The 24,893-nt window shown below is 44.1% G+C and overlaps 9 protein-coding genes across 9 annotated transcripts; 5 read left to right on the forward strand and 4 right to left on the reverse strand.

Moving 5' to 3' along the window:
- Window positions 1-1,846: 1,846 nt before the first annotated feature.
- Window positions 1,847-2,379, forward strand: BGW36DRAFT_142305 (uncharacterized protein). The gene is made up of 3 exons (XM_046209447.1): window positions 1,847-1,962; window positions 2,026-2,155; window positions 2,209-2,379. The coding sequence occupies exons 1-3, from the start codon at window positions 1,960-1,962 to the stop codon at window positions 2,301-2,303; spliced, it is 228 nt and encodes a 75-aa protein (XP_046072712.1). The 5' UTR covers window positions 1,847-1,959; the 3' UTR covers window positions 2,304-2,379.
- Window positions 2,327-5,861, reverse strand: BGW36DRAFT_142329 (putative AP-3 complex subunit delta). The gene is made up of 6 exons (XM_046209448.1): window positions 5,640-5,861; window positions 5,466-5,584; window positions 5,196-5,392; window positions 4,760-5,143; window positions 4,470-4,698; window positions 2,327-4,410 (listed from the first exon to the last, which is right to left on the reverse strand). Coding segments are annotated over exons 1-6 (2,886 nt in total). The 5' UTR covers window positions 5,642-5,861; the 3' UTR covers window positions 2,327-2,455.
- Window positions 5,862-6,005: 144 nt separating this feature from the next.
- BGW36DRAFT_142381 (uncharacterized protein) lies at window positions 6,006-7,560 on the forward strand. Its single transcript, XM_046209450.1, has 4 exons — window positions 6,006-6,506; window positions 6,570-6,776; window positions 6,836-6,991; window positions 7,101-7,560. The coding sequence occupies exons 1-4, from the start codon at window positions 6,144-6,146 to the stop codon at window positions 7,308-7,310; spliced, it is 936 nt and encodes a 311-aa protein (XP_046072714.1). The 5' UTR covers window positions 6,006-6,143; the 3' UTR covers window positions 7,311-7,560.
- Window positions 7,561-8,265: 705 nt separating this feature from the next.
- BGW36DRAFT_142374 (uncharacterized protein) lies at window positions 8,266-10,664 on the forward strand. The gene is made up of 4 exons (XM_046209449.1): window positions 8,266-8,521; window positions 8,581-10,036; window positions 10,092-10,356; window positions 10,416-10,664. Coding segments are annotated over exons 1-4 (1,848 nt in total). The 5' UTR covers window positions 8,266-8,519; the 3' UTR covers window positions 10,541-10,664.
- A 376-nt stretch (window positions 10,665-11,040) lies between these two features.
- BGW36DRAFT_375717 (SacI domain and endonuclease/exonuclease/phosphatase family protein) lies at window positions 11,041-15,136 on the reverse strand. Its single transcript, XM_046215799.1, has 7 exons — window positions 14,609-15,136; window positions 14,349-14,553; window positions 12,651-14,298; window positions 12,302-12,601; window positions 12,139-12,248; window positions 11,763-12,088; window positions 11,041-11,712 (listed from the first exon to the last, which is right to left on the reverse strand). Exons 1-7 carry the CDS (start codon window positions 14,943-14,945, stop codon window positions 11,234-11,236), a joined length of 3,405 nt encoding a protein of 1,134 aa, XP_046072716.1. The 5' UTR covers window positions 14,946-15,136; the 3' UTR covers window positions 11,041-11,233.
- A 273-nt stretch (window positions 15,137-15,409) lies between these two features.
- Window positions 15,410-16,835, forward strand: BGW36DRAFT_375721 (uncharacterized protein). The gene is made up of 3 exons (XM_046215800.1): window positions 15,410-15,555; window positions 15,614-16,388; window positions 16,450-16,835. Exons 1-3 carry the CDS (start codon window positions 15,533-15,535, stop codon window positions 16,468-16,470), a joined length of 819 nt encoding a protein of 272 aa, XP_046072717.1. The 5' UTR covers window positions 15,410-15,532; the 3' UTR covers window positions 16,471-16,835.
- Window positions 16,836-17,155: 320 nt separating this feature from the next.
- Window positions 17,156-18,323, forward strand: BGW36DRAFT_396078 (diacylglycerol acyltransferase type 2A; the record flags this gene model as incomplete). The annotated part of the gene is made up of 2 exons (XM_046218120.1): window positions 17,156-17,244; window positions 17,297-18,323. 2 exons carry the CDS (start codon window positions 17,156-17,158, stop codon window positions 18,321-18,323), a joined length of 1,116 nt encoding a protein of 371 aa, XP_046072718.1.
- A 138-nt stretch (window positions 18,324-18,461) lies between these two features.
- Window positions 18,462-20,186, reverse strand: BGW36DRAFT_294444 (uncharacterized protein; the record flags this gene model as incomplete). Its single annotated transcript, XM_046211104.1, has 2 exons — window positions 18,462-19,633; window positions 19,706-20,186. The coding sequence occupies 2 exons, from the start codon at window positions 20,184-20,186 to the stop codon at window positions 18,462-18,464; spliced, it is 1,653 nt and encodes a 550-aa protein (XP_046072719.1).
- A 1,515-nt stretch (window positions 20,187-21,701) lies between these two features.
- On the reverse strand, window positions 21,702-24,725 carry BGW36DRAFT_357797 (kinesin motor domain-containing protein; the record flags this gene model as incomplete). Its single annotated transcript, XM_046213907.1, has 3 exons — window positions 21,702-22,787; window positions 22,832-23,814; window positions 23,873-24,725. The coding sequence occupies 3 exons, from the start codon at window positions 24,723-24,725 to the stop codon at window positions 21,702-21,704; spliced, it is 2,922 nt and encodes a 973-aa protein (XP_046072720.1).
- Between the last annotated feature and the right edge of the window lie 168 nt (window positions 24,726-24,893).

Here is a 24,893-nt window from a genome sequence, read left to right on the forward strand (position 1 = left end):
ATAACTTTTTAAAATATTAATCTAATTTTAAAATGTAATTTATATATTAATTGATATATTTTTATATTAAATATAAAGATCTAAAGTTTATAAATAAATATTTTATTAATTTATAATATATTTAAAATAAATATAATATTATAAATAAAGATATTTATAACTTTGATAAGATTAAATTTATTTTAGAGATTATTATTATAATAAAAGTTATATATAGCTATAATTAATTAAATAAATTAAATCTTATTTAGTTTAGAAATTATAAATGGGTTATTATAGTAGAATATATAAATATTTAAGGCTTTATTTTATTTTTATTAATTATATTTAAATCTGATATTAAATAGGCTGATTAATATATATATCTAGATTTATTATTAGATTAATTAATAATATAATTATTAAATAGCTAGATATTAGATAAAATTAGTTTACTTTAACTTTAAAATATATTTAATAAATTAATAAAGCTTTATATAGTTAAAAAATATTGATTATTAATATTAGATAGTTATAGTAGCTATTTAATATTTAAATAGGATTAATATTATTATAATAATAATATTGTCTCTATATATATGTTTTTATATTTTTTATATCTATTATAATCATTTAATATAGATATTTTTACTATTTTTAAATGCTATTTTAAATATATTATTAAGAATTAGATATACTATAGTATTAATTATATTAATAAATATAATTTTCTTATTATACTATTAATAATATGTATAAAAATCTATTTTATAGAAAATATTATAAATAGCTTCTCTTATATAAATATTTTATCATTTAACTCTAAATTTATTTTATTTTAATTAAAAATTATTATTAGAATCTCTATTCTAAAAGCTATAAGGCTAGATATCTTATTAATAAATAATATTTTATTTATAATATCTTATAATATTTAGAATTTATAGTATCAAACTAAATTAATAAAATAATTTTTAAAATGATATATTATAAGCTTTTCTTTATTTATAAATTAGATTTTTAATTAGTTAATAAAAGAATACTTATTAATAATATATTCTATAGTAATTTTAGTAAAGAAAAACTATAATCTATAAGTTATAAATAAATATAAAATTAAAAAAAAAATGTTAATTAAAACTATTTTATAATAAGAATATTTTGATAATTATTAAAGATTAAGAGTTTACTATAGTGCTTTTAGAAATTAATTTATTTAATAAGATAATTAATTAAGCTAGGGCTTTTTAGTCTCATAAGCACACATTATCTAAATATATAAATTGCAGGTAAATAAAGTATAATTATATATTATATAGGAATAATTCTATATAGAAATATAAGTGATTTTTTGATGTTAAGTAGAAATCTGAAATGCTTTAAACTATGTGAAGTGGTGGGGTGCGCAGGGTGCTTGTGTGCGCAGGGTGCTTGTGGAATACGTTACCGAGTGTAGATGCTTATGTAATGTGTAATCCCGTGTGAGTAGCGAACAGGCTGTGTTCGGTCGTGGTAACTGGTTGGCCGTGGTGTTAGCCGCTTTAACAGGCGCTTGTCCTGAAGTAGCTTGAGTCATCCCAATCTGTCCTTAGCCTTGTATATGTTGGTTTCGTAACATCCCCCATGCTTCTATAGTTTAAGTCATCCTTAGCTTTATGCATGTTGGTTTCGTAACAATAGGGCACTAATTTTTGGGGATCTCCCGCATTGGCATAGCGCTCAGGCTAGGACACATCCAAGTTTAGACGTCTAAGAGCTGGCTCAGTGTCACTGCATGGTATGCCAAGACACTAATGCATTTAAGTTAGGCGTGTCATCACCAGCAGCATGCAAAGGGGACAGATCATCTTTAATGATTGTTGTTCCCGTTACGGACTTGCGATACCTTTCTTGTTATTGAATCATGACCAACTGGGCTCCATTATAGCAGCCTCTTCTCACCTCGCATTTTAATTGACCTTCAATTGCTGCCCAGTCAACATGGTAGGCCAATCCGATATCATTTCAAGACCTAAATAACCAACGCTGATCACAACCATCTTCAAGGCCCAGACACCGAAGCAGAGGCGCGCGAACGAGAAGTACGCAAAGCACGAGGCTGCGAAAAGAGGCAAACCAGAAACTACTTTGAAAAAGAGCCAAAAACAGAAATCGCCAGTGTCCATTGGCTGGGTTGGTATGTAGGATACTTTGTGAAACCTAGCCAAGTTCGTTAACATTTGACTCCAGTGATACTCGCGTTTGTTGTCTGTGGAGGATTGGCATTTGAGCTCCTAAGGATTGTTCCAGACATTTGGTCGGCGATTACTTCCCTCGTTAAATAAAATGACATGGAAAGACTACTGTACAGTGGCCTAGAATAATTTGCTAGTGTTCAAGAAAAGGGAAGGCAGTTTCGTCTATAGAGTCGTCCATTTGACGGTACAATTATACCCAACGCCATCAGGTTGTTTTGATCTACTGCTTGTTTAATCCATCATTCTGATGTCTCCTCCACCTCTGCCTTTGAGGAGACTTTGGTCTTTGGCCTTTTCTTCCTTTTCAACTTTTTTTTCTTTATAAGAGTTCCTTCAGATGGTATTCCATCCACGTTGATTCGCTCAGATGCTCTTTGCATTTCCAACCGGAGTCCCTCTATTTTTCGCATGGCCTCTGCCATTTCCAGCTCTTCCGCGCCTTGGATTACCTTGGGTTGTACGGACGGGTTCTGGTGGCTATCAACGAGCGTCATACGCTCGAGTCCACTCGAATCCACTTGTAGAAGACTTCGCTGCGAACGGGGTTTGGATTCGACTCTGGGGTTTAGAGACTCAGAAGAATAGGATTCATCAGCATCGATTGTCTCGTCCGCTGCAATTTCAAACCTTCCAGGGCGTGTGCGGAGTTTCTCCACATCCATGCTCTGGCCACCTGCTAAGGAGCTAGCGCTAGGCCCATCCCCCATTCGAAGATCAATGATAGGGATTGAATCTATATCCAATTCGTCGTTGTTGACATCGAGAAAGTTGTAAGTGTCAGCCTTCTCCAAATTGCCCTCGTGGTGTCCAATGTAAAAAGGGTCGTCTCTGCTGTAGTCTTTGCGAATTAAATGATGATCCGAAAGTTTACCATAGTCCTTCAGTTGTTCAGTAATTATCGAACTTGTATCAGCTTGTGCCCCCAATGAATTATCCCAGTGAATTGACGTAGAGTCTTGTTGTATGTAATAGAAACTGTGAATACTATTGTATTCCTTGGGCTCCATCCACTTCTCAAAAGAGTTATCAAGAGCTCGGGGTAATTTGTCATTTATTGCTTCATCTAGATCTAGGTGTTCGGGAAGTGGAACTTTTTTCTGAGCACCAATCGCGACAGAATTCAGATCGAAGCCCTTGAATATGCCAGGAATGACCCATGTTAATAAAAATGGCACTTCTTGTGCCGTATCAAATCGCGACTTTAGAGCATCTTCAGAAAGGCGCAAGAGTTCAAGGAACTCAGTTGCTCTTTCTTGTACGTCTAAGTCGGGATGGGCGCCTAAATCCTCAAGGAAAGTGATTAGGCGTGCAAGGGTAATAGAGTACTCAGCATACGAGCTCGTGCTGAATTCTGGCTGTGATGATAATAGCTGCAAAAATATCTTAGGCATTGCTTGAAGGTAAAGAGCCAAGGTTGCGCCCGGTAACCCTTTGCTATTGGGACTGATGAGGATGTTAAGAACACGATCAGGAAAGGCTAAACAGTCGGCGAATTCCCCTGCTAGCCAGGCTGACGGTCCGAGAGCCCCGACGTGAGGTGATGTGATGGTACGTTGTGTTTGTTGATGGTCGGCCAAAAAGAGAAATGACTCGGCTGTCCTGGTGGCCTCCTTGCGGATGGCTTTCACGCGAACAGCAATATTGCGGATCTCTGAACCAATCCTCATAGCAATATCTGCTTCTGGAGATTCTTGCATGGATTCATCGTTATACAATGTAAAGCTACCGACATTAAGGCGTAGTAAAAGTTTGAGCAACTGCCCTAATATATTGACATACCATTCGAAATCAATAATGTCCGAGTAGTTGTCACGGGAGCAAATATCAAGGATGCGAGTGAATACTTCGTTCCTATACTCAGATGGTAAATCAAGCTGCGTGCGGCTCCTCTGGTTTTCACTAACGGACTGAGAGATTTGAGAACTAATATTGGGGTTACTCTCAATGTCCACTGAGTTATCCCTATTAGGCTCCAGGTCCAATTCATGGCCCTTGAGTAATTGAACGATGAGGCGATTAACGGTGTCCTGCAGTGTCTCAGATGTAACCATTTGCACCACAAGCTCAAGTGCTTGAAGCCTGATAGAGATATCTGCATCGTCTAAACAATCCATGATGACAGTTTGTTGCATGGCTACAAGCTCAGGGTGTGATAAGACGATACGGTTGAAGGCTAGAAGAGCGACATATTTGACTGCAATATCAAGTAAGTTTTAATGAAAAATAAAGAACTGGTAGAAAGATAGTTCATACGGTTGGGGTCTGCATCTAGGACAACCATCCCCCTCAATTTTGCAACACATAAGCCTGCAATTTCGTCCCCTTCTTGAGTGCCTTCGGCTTCAGTTAGAATGCCTCCTTGAATGATGCCATTGATACATTCGTAGAGGAGAGACATGGCGCTTGTGGTTTGAATGATGCTTATCAATGGCCGAAGCAATTTTCGGACCAAACGAGGTTCTAGAGGGATGAGTGTAGCAAACTAAGGGAGTCAAACGCCTTTTCTAATATTAATTTTAAATGGGCAATAAGGCTGGACTTACCAACTTGATGATTTTGATAGCCATCCAGTTATTTCCGCTATCGACCAAAAGTTCGAAGAACCTTGGGGCCAAGGGTAGGAAATCATGAGGTCTTCTCCATCCAAGTTCACAAACAACATTGACTACTGCAGCAATGACACTATTGTCTTCGTTTTCATCCATCAAGCGCTCCTTGATTTTTGGCCATGCCGCTTTCAAACTTTCGGGGTAGACCAAGGCAAGCCGGTAAAGTACGACAATTGATTTCTTTCGAATGGTCGTGTTTGAATGGGAAAGCCTCGGAAGTATATCATTGAGCAAGGACATGGCGAGTGAAGGCGTTAGTATATGTGGCAATGTTGCTAGTGGTAGCAAAAGGTTTACGACAGACGATGAAACGATATCCTAAAGCGGAACGTAAGTCACGAGCATTAGAAGTCTTTCTAAGAATGTTCACCTTTTTGAGCAGGTTTGTCGCTAACATGAGTACTTCAGTCTCTGCACGAAAACTCTGTGCCGCCGCCAAATACCCAACACGCTTTTGTAAATACTTGGGTGCAGACATGACCTCGAGTACGTGGAAAGATGCCCAGGACATGTCGTATCCGAACATTTCTAGGTAAATCAGTTTTAGGAGAGCAATTGCCTTTTTATCTGCGGGTTCTATTAGCATAATATAGCCCTCTAGCTCCGTTGAAGAGCTTCCAATGGATAGTTAGTCACGAACCCATATCCTGCGATTTGATCTCGGAGCGGCATTCTCGCAGGCTATTTTGAATATATTCGACCTCACTACCCTTGTGGCCCCTCAAACCTCTGATGAGGTCATAAAGTGATTTTTCAAACCTGTGATTATTAGAGCCGATTCCTTTGGTCATTTAAGAGAGCCGATTCCACTTACATGGTGACTGCTGCGATGCCGTTACAACGCTGACCCGAAGCAGTCAGATAAAATGGAATGCAGTGTACTGGGACACCCAAGAGCCGAGACACGTCAAAAGCTCTGGGCACTAATTTACTTTTTGTTGAGTGCAGTGGCCATTCTTTGCGATAGGAAATGAGGTTAATGAAAAGAGCATATATTCCTAAGCATCGCTGTTAATCAATATTGATGATGACCAGGCGCGGGGTGGACTTAAAAGAAGCGTGCTAGTCTAAGCGCTTCATCCACCCACGGAAGGCGCTAGTCTTCAATGGCACCACGATTATGTCACCTGTATTAGTAAGTAAATAAGAATCCAATAATCGCGCATTCAGTCTTGTTTGGTGTCACAGGCGAACTTTGATACATCTACAGGCTCACGGCGACAACACCGATTAATATATCCATTGTCATTATTCATTCCAATTCGACTTATAGGATAAGCTAAATTAAAGCATTGCCTTTTGATGCTTTTTAATCACCATGACTCAAAGAGTCTCTGATCAAAGTTTCCGTTCATCACATCCAAGTTCCGCCCTCCATGTTACCCAACGTACCCCGGCTCTTTTCGAAAATGCATATTCCCCCAGGGTTCCTTTCACAGTGAAGGAGAGCCCGGATCAATGGGCCACATATGAGCACCATTTGCTTGTTTGTTTGCGCACTGGTGATGATAAATCAGCACACCTTTGCCTTGACCGCTTGACGGAACGATTCGGTCCAGCCAATGAGCGAATAATGGGATTAAGAGGTCTTTACCAGGAAGCTACAGCAAAGGATAATCCAACTTTGCAAACTATTCTTGGTGAATATGACACTATTCTACAGGATAACCCCGTTAATGTGGTCGGTTTCCAGCCCTGTCAACCGCTTGAGTGTGCTTGACTATATGCTAAATATATGTTACAGCCCATCTTGAAGCGCCGTATTGCTCTATTACGCTCATTGGACAGAGAAGAGGACGCTATATCGGCATTGGTGGACTACGTTGGGGCTTTCCCTACTGATGCAGAGTCATGGTGTGAGTTGGCTGATTGTTACCAAGCCAATGGTATGAGCGCACAGGCGATCTTCAGCCTCGAGGAAGCACTTCTTGTGGTTCCCAATTCCTGGACTGTAAGTTTTTTATCTATGAAGTTTCGTATCAAGCAGTCTCATGGTCTATATCTTTCTAGCTTCACGCACGCCTCGCTGAATTGCTCTACATCTCAACCAAATCTGCAGACGCGACGGTCTCTTCCCCACAAATCTTAGCGAGATCTATAAGGCATTATTTACGGAGCCTTGAACTTTGTGATACTTTTGCAAGAGGACTATATGGCCTGATTTTGGTAAATAATCCTACAACCTTGCCCTCAAGACCTCGTTTTTCAAAATTTGCCCACAAAAAAAACTGTATTTGTAGTAAATTACACGCGCTAATTGATCATCTGACAATAGATTACTTCACAGCTTATCCAACACCCGGAATATCTAGCAGGCGGTAGTGCAATTGATGGACAGGTGCCATCTAAAGAAGTTCTCGAGAGGCTGAATTCTATGGCGTTACAGAAAGCGGAGGCGCTCATACAATCGCAGCAGAAAACACCCAATCCGGATGTAACGCAGGATGGCATCATTGCCCTGAAAGAGCTGGTGCAGCAGAAATAGTTTAGAAAGGGCCTTTTCAGTGGGTCTAGGGTTGCTCTCTGCACATATGCATGTGGATGGCTATAATTCTGGGCCTTTGGTATATTGCTTTTGGAAGGGGACGACAAACAGCTAATACATATTGTTTTTGAATGCCCTTGACTGGGGCTTGTGATACCAAAGTCAACCTCTTAGAGCAAAGGGCTGCCCTAAATCGCCAAATTCGTCGGCCATATTTCCATTAGGCACCTGGCAGCAACAGCTGAGCCAGGTGCATAGAGTTGTAGGATTTTGCAGCCTTGCATAATATAACAATCGTCACAGCAGCATCTTCGTGAAGACCTTAACAAGTGGGATCCCAGGCTGATGCATTCGAGCCTTTAACACAGACTCACATTGCATATAGATTGGAGAATACAATAACAATATAACAATGTGGTGATATAGTAAGAGTCAATAGTAATAATAGTAATCCTGGTGAGCGGCCGGGCTTGGGCAGCAAAATCTAGAACGAGCCGCGGATGCCAGTCGCCCCTAGCGTGGCAAGGATGATTGATGTTTATGATGATGATAATGACACCCCATCAACCACAGCCCTGAAGCGTTTATTTGTCGAGAACCGATTTACCACGCAGTTAGAGGAAAGGGCTTTTATTTGGAAGAAGGCGTCCCCTCTGCAGAGCCAAGACGAAAGAGCGGCGAGGCGGCAAGGCAGCGTGTGATGGGTATGGCCTAACTAAATCACTGTAAGTGTTTTGGGTCTCCGATCGCCCCTCCTCCCTCCAACCAACCCTGTGCCCAATGCCTCTACAGTTCAGGCACATACTCGACTTTTTGCATTATTCTAGCACCTGCTACAGTCGTACCCAAAGCAGGACCACACAGGCATGGTAGTGTACCTTGCATACCTGAAGCCTCTCTGTCCTCTCTATTTATTTCCCTAACCGCCTGTTCCTTCCTGATTATGCATGTACGCTTCGATAGTCAAGGCAGACAGCTCTGGACGAGTCCTCACTAATGCCCTATCCATTGTGTACCAAAACCATGATTTTTGTCCTTTCTATCGTTTAAACCTTGCTCTCCAAAAAAAAGCAAAACCAAGAGAGCCCCGCATCCAATTCCTCAGACTCCAAGATCGTTTGTTGTGCGCAGCCAGAGCTGCTACCGCCTTTTCGCATCGAGGTGTTTACCCCGCCGAAAAGCCGGAAACCATCATCCATGCCGTGAGTGATGTATGCTGGAAGAAATGTAACCCTCAACCCTTCGGTGCTAAGTTATTCTAAATGAACAGGTTCGATATTACCATCAATCCAGACGGTTCTCACGATTCGGAACACTCCTCGTCCGCCAGTGACGAGGAAGATTCCTCTGGTGTCGAAGTCTCTCCCCCATCTGTTCCAGGCAGTCACGACGAATATACAGAATATGAGGTTGGTGACGAGTGGGCTCATTTGCAGTACCCTGATGAGATAAGATCCTCGGACTCCGCGTCCCGTCCCAGGAATTCGCGTCACAATCGCAACACTATACATTCCTCCCGTTCGAGGTCAGGTCGCCGGTCGTCTCGGCGAGGCATTGAAAGGGAAGCCTTTCCCCAAAGATCACGGCGGTACCGATCGCCGGAATCTCCTGATAGCGTGGATTCAGCAGAGGAGTTTGTCCCTACCTACACCCGACACCAACCAGACAAGCGATTTTGGTCATCTGGGGCACCGGCAGGTGTGAGCGGCTACGCCCATAGTTCGTCTTCAGGGCCATCCTATAATGTATTGCCACAAGGAGGGATGGGACATATGCCATTTGGTCATTCCGGACCGTCGCACCCTCCATCAGATCAACTAGTAAGATTTGGGCCCCTCAACCCCATGGGTCGCTCCGGCCAGTTCATGAACGCCCAAGGCTATGGATATGGGTCGCATTATCCTCCGCCCCATTCCGGCGGTATGCCTGGGTTATTTGGCCATGATCAACATCCCGGCCATCCTAATCACCTCCCACATCACCATGCTCAGGAATCTCGCAATCGAAGTCGAGGACAAAGCCCTCCTGAGCCTCCCTTGTCTCATATGATACCCTCTCAAAGTAATCCTCATTATGGTGGTCCTGCTTTTGCTCCGCCAGATCTTGTTCCCTACGGCGGCGGCGGGTATTTCCCCTATAATCAGAACTATCCTGGAGGACCCGTCAGTCATCATCTTTTCGGGCAACTTCCTCAAAAGCCAGAGTCTCCTTCAGCGACATCCCAATCAGATATAGCAAAAGATGAGGCTATTGCTAGATTGGAGAAATTGATATTAGATGAGCGAGCAGAACGAGAGGCAAGAGATGCCGCGCGCGAGGCTGCAATGGCAAAGGCGGCTGCGGACAAATTGGCGGCAGAGGAAAGAGCAATTGCAGAGAAGAAAATAGCAGATGAAGCGGCAGCCAAAGCAACAGCAGCAGCCAACGCAGAGGCAGAGAAGAAGGCTGCAGAAGAGGCTGTCAAAGCGCTGAAACTGGCGGAGGAAATGGCAGCCGCTGCAGCTGCGGATGCTAAGAAGACTGCGGAGGAAGCAGCGGCGGTAGCTGCTGCGGAGGCCAAGAAAGTCGCAGATGAAGCTGCTGCTGCAGCGGCAGCGGAGGCGAAAAAGGCGGCAGAAGAAGCAGCAGCTAATAAACCTCCACCAGAAAAGAAGAAACCTATCAAGTTCAAGGATGCCGTGGGCAGGAAGTTCAACTTTCCTTTCCATTTGTGCAGTACTTGGCAGGTATGTTCAATCACTTCTAACCAAGATATCTACCGTTGCTCATAAATTTTGATAGGGAATGGAAGAACTTATTCGCCAGGCCTTCCTCCATGTAGAGGTGATCGGTCCTCATGTTGCTGAAGGCCACTATGACTTGGTTGGGCCAAGTGGTGATATTATCTTGCCGCAAGTTTGGGAAACTGTCATCGAGCCTGATTGGACTGTAACCATGCATATGTGGCCCATACCAGAGAAGCCAAAGGACGACCAGCCACCTCCACCTCCTGACAATAATGCTATTATAGTTGTAGAAGAAGCAAAGAAGAAACCTGATGCTACGGGTATGTTGATAATTGAGCATTCGTGAGTGAATCTGTATACTGACTAATAACTGGTACAGCTCCAGGACCCAAAAAACCACGGCCGGGAAACCCCGGCTCTTTTGCGAAGTGGATGATGGGGAATAATAGGAATAAACCCAACAAGCCTTTAAAGGCGCCAAAAAAGCCCGAACCCGTACCATAGTATAGTCATACCTGCAGTGTTATTTGACTTTGTTTATATGCAGTGTCGGGAGATAGTCAACGATTTGCACCTACGGCTTGATACCCTTTCTCAAGAACGGTGATTGTTTGAGTACGTCGAATTGATCACCAAGTCGCACAATCGCACGGAGCAGGACGGGCATGGCGCATGGGTTTCCCTCTCAGTGTTGGATTAAGTTTCTCCGTGCTTCGTTGGGTGGGGTGAAGTAATATGGAAAATCAGAAATTATGGTCATTTTTGGGTTAGCATCATCACTGCTATTCCTATGGTTTTCTGAGCTATGTTCAAAGGCGCGCTATTGGTTCTTTGGCATCCCGGCGGCTCAAATTTTGATACCCCAGGTACATCATCTAATAGCGATAGATAATTGGTTTCAGCTCATTGTCTTGCTGTGTTATTTAATTTTTGGGTAATCCTTTTTTATATATAATACGAAAGAGTAATTGAAAAAAATGGAAAAGAAAACAATCAAATCACCTTTGTGATTCTAAATCGCACTGCATATGTACAGAAGAGTGTCAAGTTTGATATGCCGAAAATTTCATTTCTTACTATGTTTATGACCCTAATTTTCAGGCAATGACCTAATCTCTGCAGTATTTTGTTCGTCTCATCATGAAAAGTGACGGATGATATATCTTTTGAATCATGTTGTATCGACGGTATACATATTCAACGATGAGGATCCAAAGGTTTCCAATCTTTTAGTAAAGCCGGATCTGCCCCACCAAGAAGATCGGTTGCTGTATGTCTGTACCTCGTCGTTCTCAATTCAGTTTCTGTGAGATTTTGACCGCTTATCTGTAATGATGGCGACCTTGGGGGTAGTGCAGGTTTAAGTGTATCACCCTGTCGTTGAGACCCAGGTGTAGGTGTGAGCGTTGATTGTGCGGCTAATGGAGTAAGTATAGCGGGTTTGACGGGGACTTCAGGCCTCAATGTTTTTCTGTCTTTGAGTCCACTACCTTTTTCGATGATGGTCGGGTGTGCTGGATATAGGTCTTCGACTTGCCCGATGCTGTTCTGCCTGGGTAAAATTTGGGGCTTCACCCAATCAGGCCTGTTATTTTCGCTGAAAGGATTGGGCTTTCCAAAAATATTCGCCACGTTCCCTGGTACGTTAGGTTTAAGCTCAGACCTAACTTGGTGGCCTGATCTGTGTTAGCAAGGAAAAAGGGCCCTCAGGGATTGGGTCTTTTACCTCCATCCAGCCACCATTTGTAGCGATCTGAGCTAGCTGAAGGTAATTCGGATGAAAAAGACGGGTGTTCAGTAGCTTCGTCGTCGACATCGATAAGATGATCTCTGTATGTTAAATCACCCAACTCACGCCGACGCTGCTCATAGAGGAGGCGATTTAAGCGATCCTTTTCATTCTCATTGATAATGCTGATCGAACAATCAAACAGAGCCAACACCGGTCGATGATCTGATATTCTTAGGTCCGAAGAGCAGTAATCTATCTGTTTAAGACCAGATCCTTTCCAAAGGATACGGTCACACCATGCTGGTATCCTAGCCTTTTCTCTGGATGGTCGTTGGATTGTGCACTTCTATTAAGGGGAAATTTCACTCACGAAGTATCATATTCATCGGTCCCTATATCGTATTTGTATGTTGGAGGGAATTTAATCAGTCCTTCCGAGTAAAACGGAAACGTTCTACCGGATATCATTTGAAGATTCAACTGCAAATGACGATAAGTAAATATCCGGCAGTCATAGGCACTAGGTAACTTACCTGATCATTTTGATATAGTGTACCGAATTCCCGTTTCTTGATCAATTGTCGTACTTCACGGTCACCTACTCCGATGCGATAATTAAAATCGCCCAGCCATATAATAGCATCGTGGTCTTCAATTGACCTATTGTATCGAAATCTAAGGCCATTGCTGATGGTAGTGTAGTCCCTATTCCGTTCGTCATAGTTTGCAAAACCGGCTGCAAGATGAGCTGTTACGAAACATATTTTAGTATTTGAAAATTCAAGACGAATTGCACAACCCCCTTTGTTACCAGCCATCCCTGAAAGGCCCGTCTATAACTGGATATTAGTTTTATGAGTGAGATTTGAGATGGTTGCTTGCCTTTTTCACACTGCCTTCCACATTCTTAACGTCGTTGATTGCATCCTCGCGTACGTAAATCAAAAGAGCGGTTCCAACAAGCTGGCCACTTCTCAATAAGACATACTTCTTGGATTTAAACTGTTCTGCATATGAATTAAGACAATCCCTGGCAGCATTCTCCCAGACTATTCGTGGGCCCGGGTCAGTAGACATAATTTGTTGGGGGCTCAACTCTACAATTTCCTGAAATGCCACGGCAACTAGGCTGGGATCATCCCCGTCTCTGTCACGGAGTGCAAGGAGCCATGAAGATAGATCCGTTGCTGCCCCATCGGGTTTGCCGTTCAAATTAAAGGTGCCCGCCCAGATTCTGATGTTTTTCGAGGACGTATATTCCTCAATTCGGCGGTCGAGCTCGGCCGAAATAATATCATTAATAGGATCATACAAATCGACCGGTTCTTGATTTGCCAATCTACCCATTAAAACATCGATCGTGTTCTGCCTGGCTTTGTCTCCGAATGTATTGACATATAAGCGGGTTGCACTCTTTCTAGCATCTGCAAAAGCGCCGGCCAATGACATTTTCCCGTGTCTTGTGAATGATGTTTTGAGAGCACCAGTGCCAGCATATATCCGGGACAGAGCGTCACCGTTGTCTGCCCACAAACTGGAATGTCGCATTCGAAGCTCAGGAACCATCTCACCGCCTAGTTGATGAAGGAAGTTTTCCAAGGCCATTTGACTGATGATAGTCTGTATAAGATTTGTTCTATCGAGACAGTCGAGGCAATTCGTCCTGAAGATGCCCTCTTGTTGCAGTATTACCCTTGGAGCGTTACGGCTAGTGTCAGCTGAGGGTGAACGCTCTTGTTCAGGAACGGCGTCCTCCATCAAGAAATATCCAAACCCGTCTAGAGCGGTGTTTATCATATACCGGATCTGGCTGCTAGCCTCGTATCCAAGGGGACCCTTGGACTCTGCATTAAGATCAAATTCTGTCATTTCTAAGAGATGACGATCGGATGACATTGTACTCTCGCTTTCTTGTGAATGTACTCTCCTTGTAACATGCTTGCGAAATTGGTCGGAGAGTGTCATTTCACCAGACTTACTCTTGCCCAAGAGGTTGATGATGTGGACAGCTCCATACTTTAGTTCCAGGTCCTCAAAATGTTTGTCAAAAGCATGTTTTGTCGCGTCGAAGGACCGAGATATTTCAATCTTCTGCTGCCCTGGAATAAAACCCGGTGCTTGTTCCCAAAATACTGGAACCGACCCCCGTGCTTGAATATATGAGAAAGTAATGCCTGAAGGGCTCCTCAAGATGGTCTCAGTCTCAACGAAGTTCGACACATTTCCATCATCATCAATCCCACGAGAGTTGAATCTGGTTCCAGCACGCCGAGAGGATAGCCGTGATATCACTGTCAAAGTTGAAGGGAGGTTTGAATGGAACTGAGGTACATGAAAGGATGATGCAGGTATCGTCAGTGTTCCAGCAAAGCCTCTAATTACTAGTGTTAAAATGCGAGAAGCATCTAGACTCTCCCTTTCATGCTTTGTTAGGCGACTGCGGAAGAGTAGGAGAGGAGCAATCATATAAGAATTCCAAAGCATGCCTTCGTTCAAATTGTCAATATCAAAAGCAGTTGAAGTGCTTGATCTGTACGTGACTCAGCCAATTTCAAATAAAGAGCTCACAGAAGCACTCACCGATCTTGAAGATGATCAGTGAGATTGAAGTCGAGGCTGTAGTAGAAGGTACTATCACCTAGCAATCTTTTCAACGCTAGGAATGGGTGATCAGTGACTACATCTCTGGAGTCATCAATGTCATCGTTGCCAATATCTTCTGCGACAAATCGAGACGGTATTTGATAATCTTCGCCGTGATCATAGTCAGGTCGATTCAAACAGTCTACATGCGCACGTCAATAATGCTACTTAGTGGTCGGAGACCCGAAGATACACACAAAAGTCGACATTGTTGATTCTTAGGACACTTTCCCCGGGTCGTGGGATTGCAGCCCGAGAGGACCCAGTCACAACACATATAAAAACATCCTGATTCAACGAAATCAAGCCAAGGGTTCCCCAGCCCTCCCCTAGAAGTCTGCAACCTTCCAACTTTGTCGATGAGCGTGGTGTAAACTCGACCAAACAGCGAGTTGCGCGATGATTGATTGGTGGGACATTCCTGGTGCTATCTACAGTGGATGAGGGGTCTCTGAATTCAAGACTGTGATCATTCGTAGCTAGCACGATCGAACATTGAGGTTGATCCCGACGAAATACACGCAAAGAAGACATCGTCTTGTTGCATTTTGAGAGGAGCAAGTCTGGTTGCGTGCAACATTATTACAGAACTTGAAGGTACGATTGGCCCGCTGACTTGTTTGTTACTGTAAATATGTAAATAAAACGCGAAACTTGCACCCGTTCTGACTAAGCGGCATCGTCTTGTCAGACAGTTACGATTGGCCCGACGGTCTTGACGTATTGATATGATAATTCCTCGTATTTTTGTATAGATATATGATTTCTTGATGACTATATCATTCGGGATTTTACCGCTTATGTCTTTGTGACCGATGTGTCCTTGTTCTATACGAAGTGACAATGTATAGTACCCGATCATACCGTACGGTATCGTAAATTTGAAAGTAATATTGTATGGAGATTAGCTAATCGGGACTAGCACCAGTCCCGCCCGCTGCGGAGTTAAAAATTGCAAATTTGGGAGGCGAGCAGAAGCCAATACGATAACGTATGGGATATAATATTAATACTCAACAATAAATCAACCACGACTGTCGTGCTTATGTCCACACCTCCAAATACCCAACGGATCTTCATCAACCCGGCAGAGCACCTTCAAATATATATCTCTCATTCCAATGGGTCTTGCTGCCCCTCGAAAGTAGGCGTTTGGCGATTTACTTTCGATTTTTCACATCACTGACATCAGACTAACATAGGAAGGTCAAACTCTCCCACGACCCCAACAATACGAAATGGTCTCGATCGACGGACGGCTTTGGACATAAAATAATGACATCCCAGGGTTGGACCCCTGGTAGTTACTTAGGCGCTCGAAATGCACCTCATGCCGATACGTTCACCGTTGCCAGTGCGTCGCACATAAGAGTGACATTGAAAGACGATACCCTTGGCCTCGGGGCTCGCTCTAGAGTAATGGGAAACGATGAACCCACCGGGCTCGACGCTTTCCAGGGTCTCTTAGGTCGTCTCAATGGAAAAAGTGATACCCAGTTAGAAAAAGAGCAACGCAAGCGAGATGATGATAGACTTGCTATCTACGCCCAGAAGAAATACCAAATGGTTAATTTTGTGAGCGGTGGCTATCTCGCTCCGGAGAAGAGCGAAGCTTTTCCAGAAAGTAGGGATGTGCTCTCCGAGAAGCTGAACGCTGAAGATCGCCCTACCGATACGAGAAATCGCGAGACAAATAATGACATCTCTGAATTTGATGAGAAGGCGACTGTTTCAGGAGTTATCAAGGAGAAGGCCAAAAAGAAAGATAAGAAGAGAAAGGCTAAACCAAAGAAGAGCACCGAAGACATAGAAAATGATAAACGCGATTTACCGAGGACAAACAATATCAGTGTCGAGGCTGTCTCCGAAACTCCAGTGATTTCTCGAGAGCAGAGACCAATGGGGAGGCATGCTATACGAGGCCGCCATATTCAACAGAAGAAGAGAGCTATCATGGATGACCGATCTTTGAATGAAGTAAGAAGGATATCTGCATTTGTTTCACTCCCCCGCGTATTCATGCTAACATTTATGAAAGATTTTCATGATCAAGACATGATATCGAAGCAAAGGAAAGGCGACCTATTAATACCAAATATCTTCGATCATGGCGTGGGCGGACTTGTCGACGAGTGCAAATTCCCAATATGAATCGAGCTGACCGAGTTAGCCGATTTCTGGGGTATAAAGACGCTATGTATGCATTTGCGGATAAAAATTACATATTGTATATATGAGACCGAGTTTATATAGTCTGCTTATATAGGAGCTATAAATGGTTGTTTTATCCTTTATTGATACTTCAGTGATTACTATATTATGGACATTGTCAATCCAAAATAAAAACATGGATGGATACTCACCACTTCTTCGAATTTGTGTTCCTCAAAAACCAAACATACTCTATGAGCCAATTGATAGATGCTAATTGTTATTAATAATAATTGCAAGACATAATCTCATGGCAGATCAGCACAATAGCGACACTAAATGTTTTCTTGGCGTTGTCACGGGTCGTGGGCCTGCCGCTCGACGTCATCCTTCAAGGGCAGTGCTGACATTGGAGATCATTCACAGATACAATCCCAATCCCCTTGATGGTTCATCTTGTATAGCCCTGTTGGACCGTTATACCGTTTATTCATATCTTGGCTTCATGCTTCCAAATCGAGGTTGAAAGCGTCATCTTGTGTACATTATCTATGCCAACACCCTTGCAGTCAACTGTTCCTTAAACTACCGGTATGGTGACTGATAACCAGCAGCGCAAGCCATCGAGCGGGCTTGACAACTCTCTCAATGACAGCAATGGTACGGTGGCTAAGAGGCACCGGTAAGTTTAATGACCGCCCTCTTTATCTCAATGACTGACAGCCTAATGATAGTGTCCGTTGGGCTCCTTTGAATATCGGCATCGAAAGACGCCTGCAGACCTTTATCGTTTTATGCCATACATTGACCATAGCTATTTTCCTTACCGCCTTCTTTTTCGTCTGTGCAATGCCATTATTCTGGCCATTGCTCCTCCCTTATCTTATTTATATCTCCCTCTTCTCTACCGCCGCGACATCGGGATCACTCAAGTCCCGCTGGCAGAGTCTCCGTTCTCTCCCAATCTGGAAGCTCTATGCTGCCTATTTTCCTGCACGCCTACATCGTACTGAGGTACTACCGCCTACTCGGAAGTATATATTCGGTTACCATCCGCACGGAATCATTTCTCATGGAGCTTTCGCCGCTTTCGGGACGGAGGCATTGGGATTTTCGCAACTGTTTCCTGGAATTACAAACACTCTACTTACCTTAGACTCCAACTTTCGGGTACCATTTTATCGAGAGTATGCCATGGCGTTGGGCCTCGCTAGTGTATCTCGTGAATCCTGTGAAAACTTGTTGACAAAAGGTGGTGCCGATGGTGAGGGTATGGGTCGTGCCATAACAATTGTTATCGGTGGAGCTCGCGAATCACTCGATGCACAACCGGGCCGACTCCGTCTAGTGCTGAAAAGTCGTAAAGGGTTTGTGAGATTAGCTGTCCGCACCGGGGCTGATCTTGTTCCAGTGCTTGGTTTTGGCGAAAACGACCTTTATGAACAAGTCAATTCCGAACAGCATCCCTTGATCCACAGGTTTCAGATACTTGTGAAAAAGACCATGGGATTTACGATACCTCTATTTCACGCTCGTGGTGTTTTCAACTATGATGTCGGCCTCATGCCCTATCGACGGCCTCTTAACATAGTCGTTGGCCGCCCAATCCAGGTTCTCAAGCAACAGGACAATCGCGATGTTGAGGAAAGCTACATAAATGATCTACACGATAGATATGTTCAAGAATTGAACCGGGTATGGGAGGAATGGAGGGACGTATATGCAGTCGGGAGGACATCTGAATTGGAGATCACAGCATAGATATTGTAATTTTGTTGTCTGGGTTGTGCATGAAGTTTTTTATTTGCTTTTTTAGGTGTTTATATACATGTTTTTATATTTCTCTCATTTACTGTTTTAAGTATTTTGAGGATATCTCCGTAATTGGACTGCCCCTTGTTAAGTAGTAATTCTATATGTCCAGTCCCAGATTCCATCTACATTTTGCCAGGCTTTTTCAATGACGGCCCGCTCCCAACCCATCATCACAGCCAGCAGACGGCAAGATGTACTGCCTATTCCACATATCACCCGGTCACTTTGGCCAAGCACAGCCAAATCAAGCAGATAGGCTCGACCAATTAACTCTCTCAAACCAAGGATCTCTTTTGAAGGTTGGAACCGGACCTTTTCAAGTAGGGCTTCCAGCCCATTATCCATTCTTAGATCACTTGACTCCTTGTTTGATGGTAATGGGCTATCTTTGGGCGAGTAGGAGTTGCTTATTCCAACCGACCAGAACAAATCTTTGAAAAAGCCACCCTCCCAGCCTATGTTCTCGCCGAAGGAATGATCTTCTGTTTCCCTCACGGAATCTAAAACCGACTTACTTGCTAAAGAGATATAGCTTTGAGCCTTCTCTGCGCCCTTTAGTTCAGAGGTTGTATATATGTCTGGATCGTCCGAAGCCAAGATAATCCGAGAATATGATTGCATGGATTGTTGCAATGCTTTATCACCGGCCGCTTGTGACAAGTGAGTTTCGAATAGTGCCTCGGCCCTGTTCACATACTTATCGAGGGGTATATAAGAGTCTCTATATTGAGTTTCCAGTGGATGAAGATCACCCCGACGAACGTGAAGACCGATCTCTAGTCCACCTTTATAACGAATATCTCTATTCAATTCGCGAACTCGTTGTTCAAGAAATTTTGCGTCATCACCGGTTAGGTGGAAGAGAGCTTCATATCCATTGCGAGCCATATCAAAAATTGCCTTCTGCTGCTCTGCAGCAGTTGAACGAGAACTCTGAAAATGTTCCTTGAAGTTTTCACCAAAAATCCAATTAGAATTTGCAGATGAAACAATCAGGTGTCGTGCCTGAAGAGGACATGGGACTCTTTGTGATGGTGGTGGTAGGCGACAGGCGGGTCGTGGAGGTGGTTTGAAGAATGAAGAAAATTTCCCATAAGCCCAATCCGTATCATCGATAAAGAAGCTACGACCTTGTTTTCGTGCAAGCCCGTAACTCATCCATAAATCCATCAAAGTTTTCCCGAGCCCGGCGTCTTCAGATTGCATTGCAAAAGTAAGGCTAGTCTCACAAATAGGGATTTGATTGTCGCCGATAGCTAATGGCTTCTGAGGGGGGATGAAACCATTGAGTTCAGCTTCATTTATATCAACAAAATTTTTATCTGGACGCGAGTGATCGAAGGGATGTGATTTGCCGCTTGAAAGCTGCCCAGAAATTGTAATGCAACGGGAGCAAAGATCTGATATTTGCGGAGGTGACAAAGGAAGTTTCATGTCAGTTGGAATGGAAATAGTCCATTTCTGACGGCCTTTCGAGTTCTTCAGTTTTATAGGGGAAGGAATATCTGGAAGCAAATCAGATGGTCGATAAGCCTGATTATCTGCGAGCCACTGATGCGTAAAGTTTAAAATAACCCCGAAGTCAAGGAGGAGGAAAATTTTCACGAAAGAGAGAGTTGCTAAGCCCCAGAATAAGAGGCGAATCACTTTGCGTTTTCCAGAACCTGGAGGTCTTTTCCCGTGGCTAGGGACAATCGACGGAAGAACCGGTGATGGCAGGGGTGAATCGACGAGCGGAGGAACAAGCAAGTTATTGCCTTTTGGGGTGAGTCGCGGTGTAGTTGTTGTATGGACTCTTCGAAGAGACATGGTTGGTAAATTATGACGATGTGAAATGATCATCTTGAACCTGATAACAACGGCAGTCTTGTTGCATGAGAAAAGCCGATAGTTGACTCGTTAGTGTTAGTCGATTGTATACATTATCCTTGCCTCCCAATCGCTCGAACAGGCTTGTTATGAAAATAGCGATGGGGAAGGAAGGTGGCAAGGAGATGAGCTGAAAGCTGATCAGTCAAGGCGAAGATTGGAATACTCGTATCGCGATGACAAGCCCTTGCACCGAACACAACGACTGTGGAATACAGCCGAGGATAGACCCTCTTGGTTGTAATTCATACAATATGTTCGAGTATGCTCGCGATTGAATTCGCAGATGGGTGCACACGATGTGTGACAAGTGTTTAGCTTTACTTCACGAAATGCTGAAGGCCTCCATATCCTCGCAGGTATCGACGGCCTTCCCCAAGAAAGTTAATAAGGCTTTGCTGACGCCGGAATGCAGCCACCTCAAAAGTCAGTTACAATTGAATGTAACCAGAGCAGGCATGTCAGACCATTGTTATAATGCTGAGAATGGGTCAGGCAAGGGCCAGCTGGTGTTGCAATCCATAGATCTACCACCTAAGGGGGGCGGGTTTCAAGGAGCTGGATCGAGCATCTTTGTTTACTGCCCGGTATGAGGCGACAGGAGAGGGCGAGCGTTGGGTCGATGGGCATACACTTGGTCTGATTGGCGGTATTGGCGCGGGACCTTGCGTGGCTATAGCGGCGGCGGATTGAATCAAGATGGATGGTGCGCCGCGAATGGCGAGACAGGTGAAACAAGGGGCGTGCAAGGTGTGACACTGGTGTTCTCACGGCGAGCCAACCAGAGTGAGGAGATTACAGTGCCTTAACCCGCCGGGAACGGGCCGCTGATATGTTCTAATTATAGCCTCACTATTTACTACCAGTATGGATATTACGGACTTAATATTTATCAATCCTGTACGCAGGAGTACGCAACTATGCTGGTAAATATAGCCTGATGCAAAGGTAGAGACATTACCGAGAATGAAAATTAATTCATCATTAGTTACGTGCCGGGCCGCTGTTAAAAGAAGGGGCGAACCGCTGCATTCATGAGGAACAACATACAAATTGACAACAAGCCTGGGGTATCAGATAGCCAGCCGATTAGATGCCAGGACGAGTATGAACCCACACTCGTAGACACAAAGCAAGGAAATACAAAGGCTGAAAAAAGAACAGAAGGGAAGAAGGGTCGCAACAGCGACGAAAATCAGTGGCATATGGAAAGACATCCAAGAAAAATAATCGTTCATACAATCTGAAAAGTTGTGCACTTCGTATGGAGGGATTTCTATTGATGCCAGACGCCGTGAATCGCCTGATCCTGGTTGCGTGGACGGATGCGTGGTCGACATGAAACTCACTGTTAGAGACGCAGCATTGCTTATGAGGTTGGGTATAATAATGAAGCAGCGCTGTAAACAATCACAAAACTCTGCTAGCTTAAGCTAACAATGTAGAAAATGGTCTTCAGGCATCAGCCTTGGAAGACTCGGTAATCGAGCCCCTTGAGTCAACAGTACCTGACAGTGCTGGTACAGTTCCTATCGACTCACGTTGATTTGTTGTTCCACTCAAGATTCGTATGCTGCCTCGAGAACTCTTGACTAAGTGGCCATTTTCGACTCGATCTTGAATCATTTCATCCAGCATACGCGACACCTCGTCGGTGCTTTTTCTCTTGGCGTCTTTCTCTTTTTCTGATGCTGGAGATATTGGGTTAACCAGACTGCTAGAATCGCCAGCAGGTGCGCTAGCAGGTGAACTGCTATTACCTTCACTGTTTCGATTACCCGGTTGCTTATCTGAGACAGAGGCGTCTAATGGCATCTGTGCAATGTCGCGTTGACGAGCTGCAGAACGAAGAGCAGTGAGCATACGATCTTTGTCATCAAGCTGAATGCGCAACTCGGTGATTTCCATATCTTTCTCGCGTAGTAGCGTTATTACATCGGCATCTTCACCATTTTTGAGTTGCGATATGCCCATAGACATCCTTGAATGGCTGGAACGTCGTGCCTGGAGCAATCGCCGCTCCAAAGTGGATATATACCGATTTTTATCCACAAGGTCAGCTTGTAAAGCTGTGACTTGCATCTGGAGGCTCGCATTTCCATCGCCGTACTCCCCAATAGTATCATCGTCATCTTCCGGTAAAAGCGATGAGCGTTGAGCGTGATATCCGCTGGATTGGTCTCCGCTATTCAGAGAAAGTTGTGACACTGTTCTACGTAGAGAATTGGCACCTAGAGTAGATTGACTGGCCGACGAACGAAGCGAGCGTGTGCCTGACTCCAGGGTCCCAGAAAGTCTAGACAATCTGTCCAGAGCCGCTGTTGCGCCGTTGCTATTAACACCCGTGGATTTTGATGAAAGAATGAGACGATTAAGATGCTCAATCCGTTCCTTGAGCGCAGTTCGGGCGAGTTGCATTTCAAGCATCTGCTCTTCGTGACGAGCGTCCGCTTCTTTTTCTATTCTTTCCTCTTCAACCTTCGATTCATTTTCCACCTGCGTTTTACTCTGATTTTCCAACTGGGCACGCAAGGACTGGATCTCCACGCGATAGCGTTCCAATAGAACTCTACTTCCAGCATCACCATTCCCCCCCCAAATGCCTCCTCTGCTCGCTTGGCATGGCTGACAATGTTATTCTTTGCCCTGGCAGCGAATTTGAGGGTATTCAAGGTCTCATTCGTGTGTGTGTTGGCAGGAGCCGCACTTCCAGAGGACCCAATCTGAATAGTGCAGAGAATGCTAACGAGAGAGTTTCCTGATAGTGCTGGTTGCAGTAGTCTTGTCAACTTGCTATCGCGGTATGGCAGATGCTTGCTTTCCTTGTCTGTAGAGTTCGCTATTTTCTCTTTGCTTTCAGACAACCTTGCGATGACAGTTCCTAAGGTAAGAAGGCTCTTATTAATGTGAGCTCCTTCTGTACGTCTTTCCTTGTTTTCAGCCGCACGCTCAGAACCGGCCAAATCGATCAGACTCAGTGTCGAAACTCTCACACCTCCAGGAACAAAGGCCAGTCGCTTGTCTTGAGATGAGTTGCCACCAGGGGCTCGCTCACGACTCTCCACAACAATCTGTACGACGGCATGACTTCGCGAACTCCGTGCGTTGAATTGAGTGCTACCGGTCCTTCTCGCATGATCGCCTCTTGCAATAACACGAAGAAGCTGGGTTGGACTTTGCACAATTTCTTCTTTCAAAGGTGTTGCATAAACGCCCCGCTTACTATCTTCTCGAAGCTTGATCTCTTCTTGCGCCGGTGCACCTGGGCCATTCGCAGTAGAAGCCGAGAGTAGATCGTGTATCTTCTCATTATAGATTTCCAAATAGCTGACACGAAGAAGAAACTCTCGATGGGGTGTCTCTCGAATATAAGAGAATATATCGGTAATTGCCAAGGGAATCACTCCAGGCGATGAAGCTGTACCTTGCATGGAAAACGTCTTACCAGTGCCAGTCATACCGTAGGCAAAGACAGTTCCGTGATACCCTTCCATTACCCTGCGAACGAGTCGTTTGGCCGAGGAGTCGTAAACTTTAGAGTTATTATCATGTGCAGCAAAAACATTGTCTGTAATAGCCAAGTTAGAATTTTGAGGTTGAAGTAGGCCGTTGCGTGAAATTCTTACCATAAAAGTAATCGTAATTCTCCTTTCCTTTGAAACCAATTAAAGACCTTCGGCCATCTACCATCCATTCGCCATCAGCGCGAGAACCCTCTTGAGCACCATTATCGGGACGAACTCGCACGCTGACGATAACGTTGCCCTTCACTTCTTTTGAGCGAATGCCTTTCTTTCCGCTAATTGCAGAGTCTTTTGTATCCGATCCTCGATGCTCCGCATCTTCATTTTCATCAAACGTTGTTGCGCTAGTTGAATATGATCCTTGAGCTGACGAACTTCTACTCTGTGGTGGTGAAGAAAGGCTGATTTGTCCTTCATAATCTTTGATGCCCGCCAAATTCGGGACCGACTTGCCGTCATTGCTGTTATTGTGTAAAGATGAAGCCTTGGATCCGCGGTTGCTACTTGTAGTAGCAGTGCTAAGTCTGGATTGCTTTCTCGCTGTCCCAGTAGCAGACTTTACCAGATCGGGGGAACCCCGCATATTCGACGTTACTTGCGAGGTGGAACTGGAAACTGACGCTGTTGAAAGCCTCGAGCTTGCTTTGGGCGGCTGAGGAAAAGAAGCAATGCTGACCGTTCTTCGGAGACTTCGATCGGGGCCATTCGATGTGAATACACCTGAAGTGGATCGCAAAGTAGATATACTGGACGAAGAGTTAGATTGAGCATTTCCACCCAACGAAGGACGCGTTGGGGAGCGGAGCTTTGAAGGCGATGAAGATGAAACTCTTTGGACATCTGGAACCCGCCGCGAAGGCTTTAGCCTCGTTGTTGAAGAAAGCGAGGCTATGCTTCCTGTCGGTGTGCTAGTTGTTTGGCGAGATGGCTGAGGTAATGCGGATGGGGAAGCCATGACGACGATTTGAATAAATTGCAAAGGCTGTTTATTATATGCTCAGAGGTTTGTGACACTTAGAAACAATGCAGGTATGCCATAGAGGTTATGCTGAATCGAACCACCAACGATTGGAGAACACAGGACCTTCAAAAATCAAGTGCACCTAATAGAAAACCTCGTCAG

This window comes from Talaromyces proteolyticus (genome assembly GCF_021365285.1).
Source record: "Talaromyces proteolyticus strain PMI_201 chromosome Unknown BGW36scaffold_5, whole genome shotgun sequence".
Lineage (NCBI taxonomy): Eukaryota > Fungi > Ascomycota > Eurotiomycetes > Eurotiales > Trichocomaceae > Talaromyces > Talaromyces proteolyticus.

Excerpts from the sequence above, each read along its gene's own strand:
- BGW36DRAFT_142305 (XM_046209447.1), top strand. Across the intron at positions 2,156-2,208 it reads AGTGTCCATTGGCTGGGTTG|TGATACTCGCGTTTGTTGTC; the intron begins GTATGTAGGATA and ends ATTTGACTCCAG.
- BGW36DRAFT_375717 (XM_046215799.1), bottom strand. The coding sequence starts at position 14,945 with ATGTCTTCTTTGCGTGTATTTCGTCGGGATCAACCTCAATGTTCGATC. Across the intron at positions 14,554-14,608 it reads AATCAACAATGTCGACTTTT|ACTGTTTGAATCGACCTGAC; the intron begins GTGTGTATCTTC and ends GTGCGCATGTAG. Across the intron at positions 14,299-14,348 it reads ACTGATCATCTTCAAGATCG|ATCAAGCACTTCAACTGCTT; the intron begins GTGAGTGCTTCT and ends AGTCACGTACAG.
- BGW36DRAFT_142374 (XM_046209449.1), top strand. Across the intron at positions 10,037-10,091 it reads ATTTGTGCAGTACTTGGCAG|GGAATGGAAGAACTTATTCG; the intron begins GTATGTTCAATC and ends AAATTTTGATAG. Across the intron at positions 10,357-10,415 it reads GAAGAAACCTGATGCTACGG|CTCCAGGACCCAAAAAACCA; the intron begins GTATGTTGATAA and ends TAACTGGTACAG.
- BGW36DRAFT_375721 (XM_046215800.1), top strand. The coding sequence starts at position 15,533 with ATGGGTCTTGCTGCCCCTCGAAA. Across the intron at positions 15,556-15,613 it reads GGTCTTGCTGCCCCTCGAAA|GAAGGTCAAACTCTCCCACG; the intron begins GTAGGCGTTTGG and ends AGACTAACATAG. Across the intron at positions 16,389-16,449 it reads ATGACCGATCTTTGAATGAA|ATTTTCATGATCAAGACATG; the intron begins GTAAGAAGGATA and ends CATTTATGAAAG.
- BGW36DRAFT_142381 (XM_046209450.1), top strand. The coding sequence starts at position 6,144 with ATGACTCAAAGAGTCTCTGATCAAAGTTTCCGTTCATCACATCCAAGT. Across the intron at positions 6,507-6,569 it reads AGGATAACCCCGTTAATGTG|CCCATCTTGAAGCGCCGTAT; the intron begins GTCGGTTTCCAG and ends TATATGTTACAG. Across the intron at positions 6,992-7,100 it reads GACTATATGGCCTGATTTTG|ATTACTTCACAGCTTATCCA; the intron begins GTAAATAATCCT and ends ATCTGACAATAG.
- BGW36DRAFT_142329 (XM_046209448.1), bottom strand. Across the intron at positions 5,144-5,195 it reads CGACAAACCTGCTCAAAAAG|GATATCGTTTCATCGTCTGT; the intron begins GTGAACATTCTT and ends GTTCCGCTTTAG. Across the intron at positions 4,699-4,759 it reads CTATCAAAATCATCAAGTTG|TTTGCTACACTCATCCCTCT; the intron begins GTAAGTCCAGCC and ends TGACTCCCTTAG.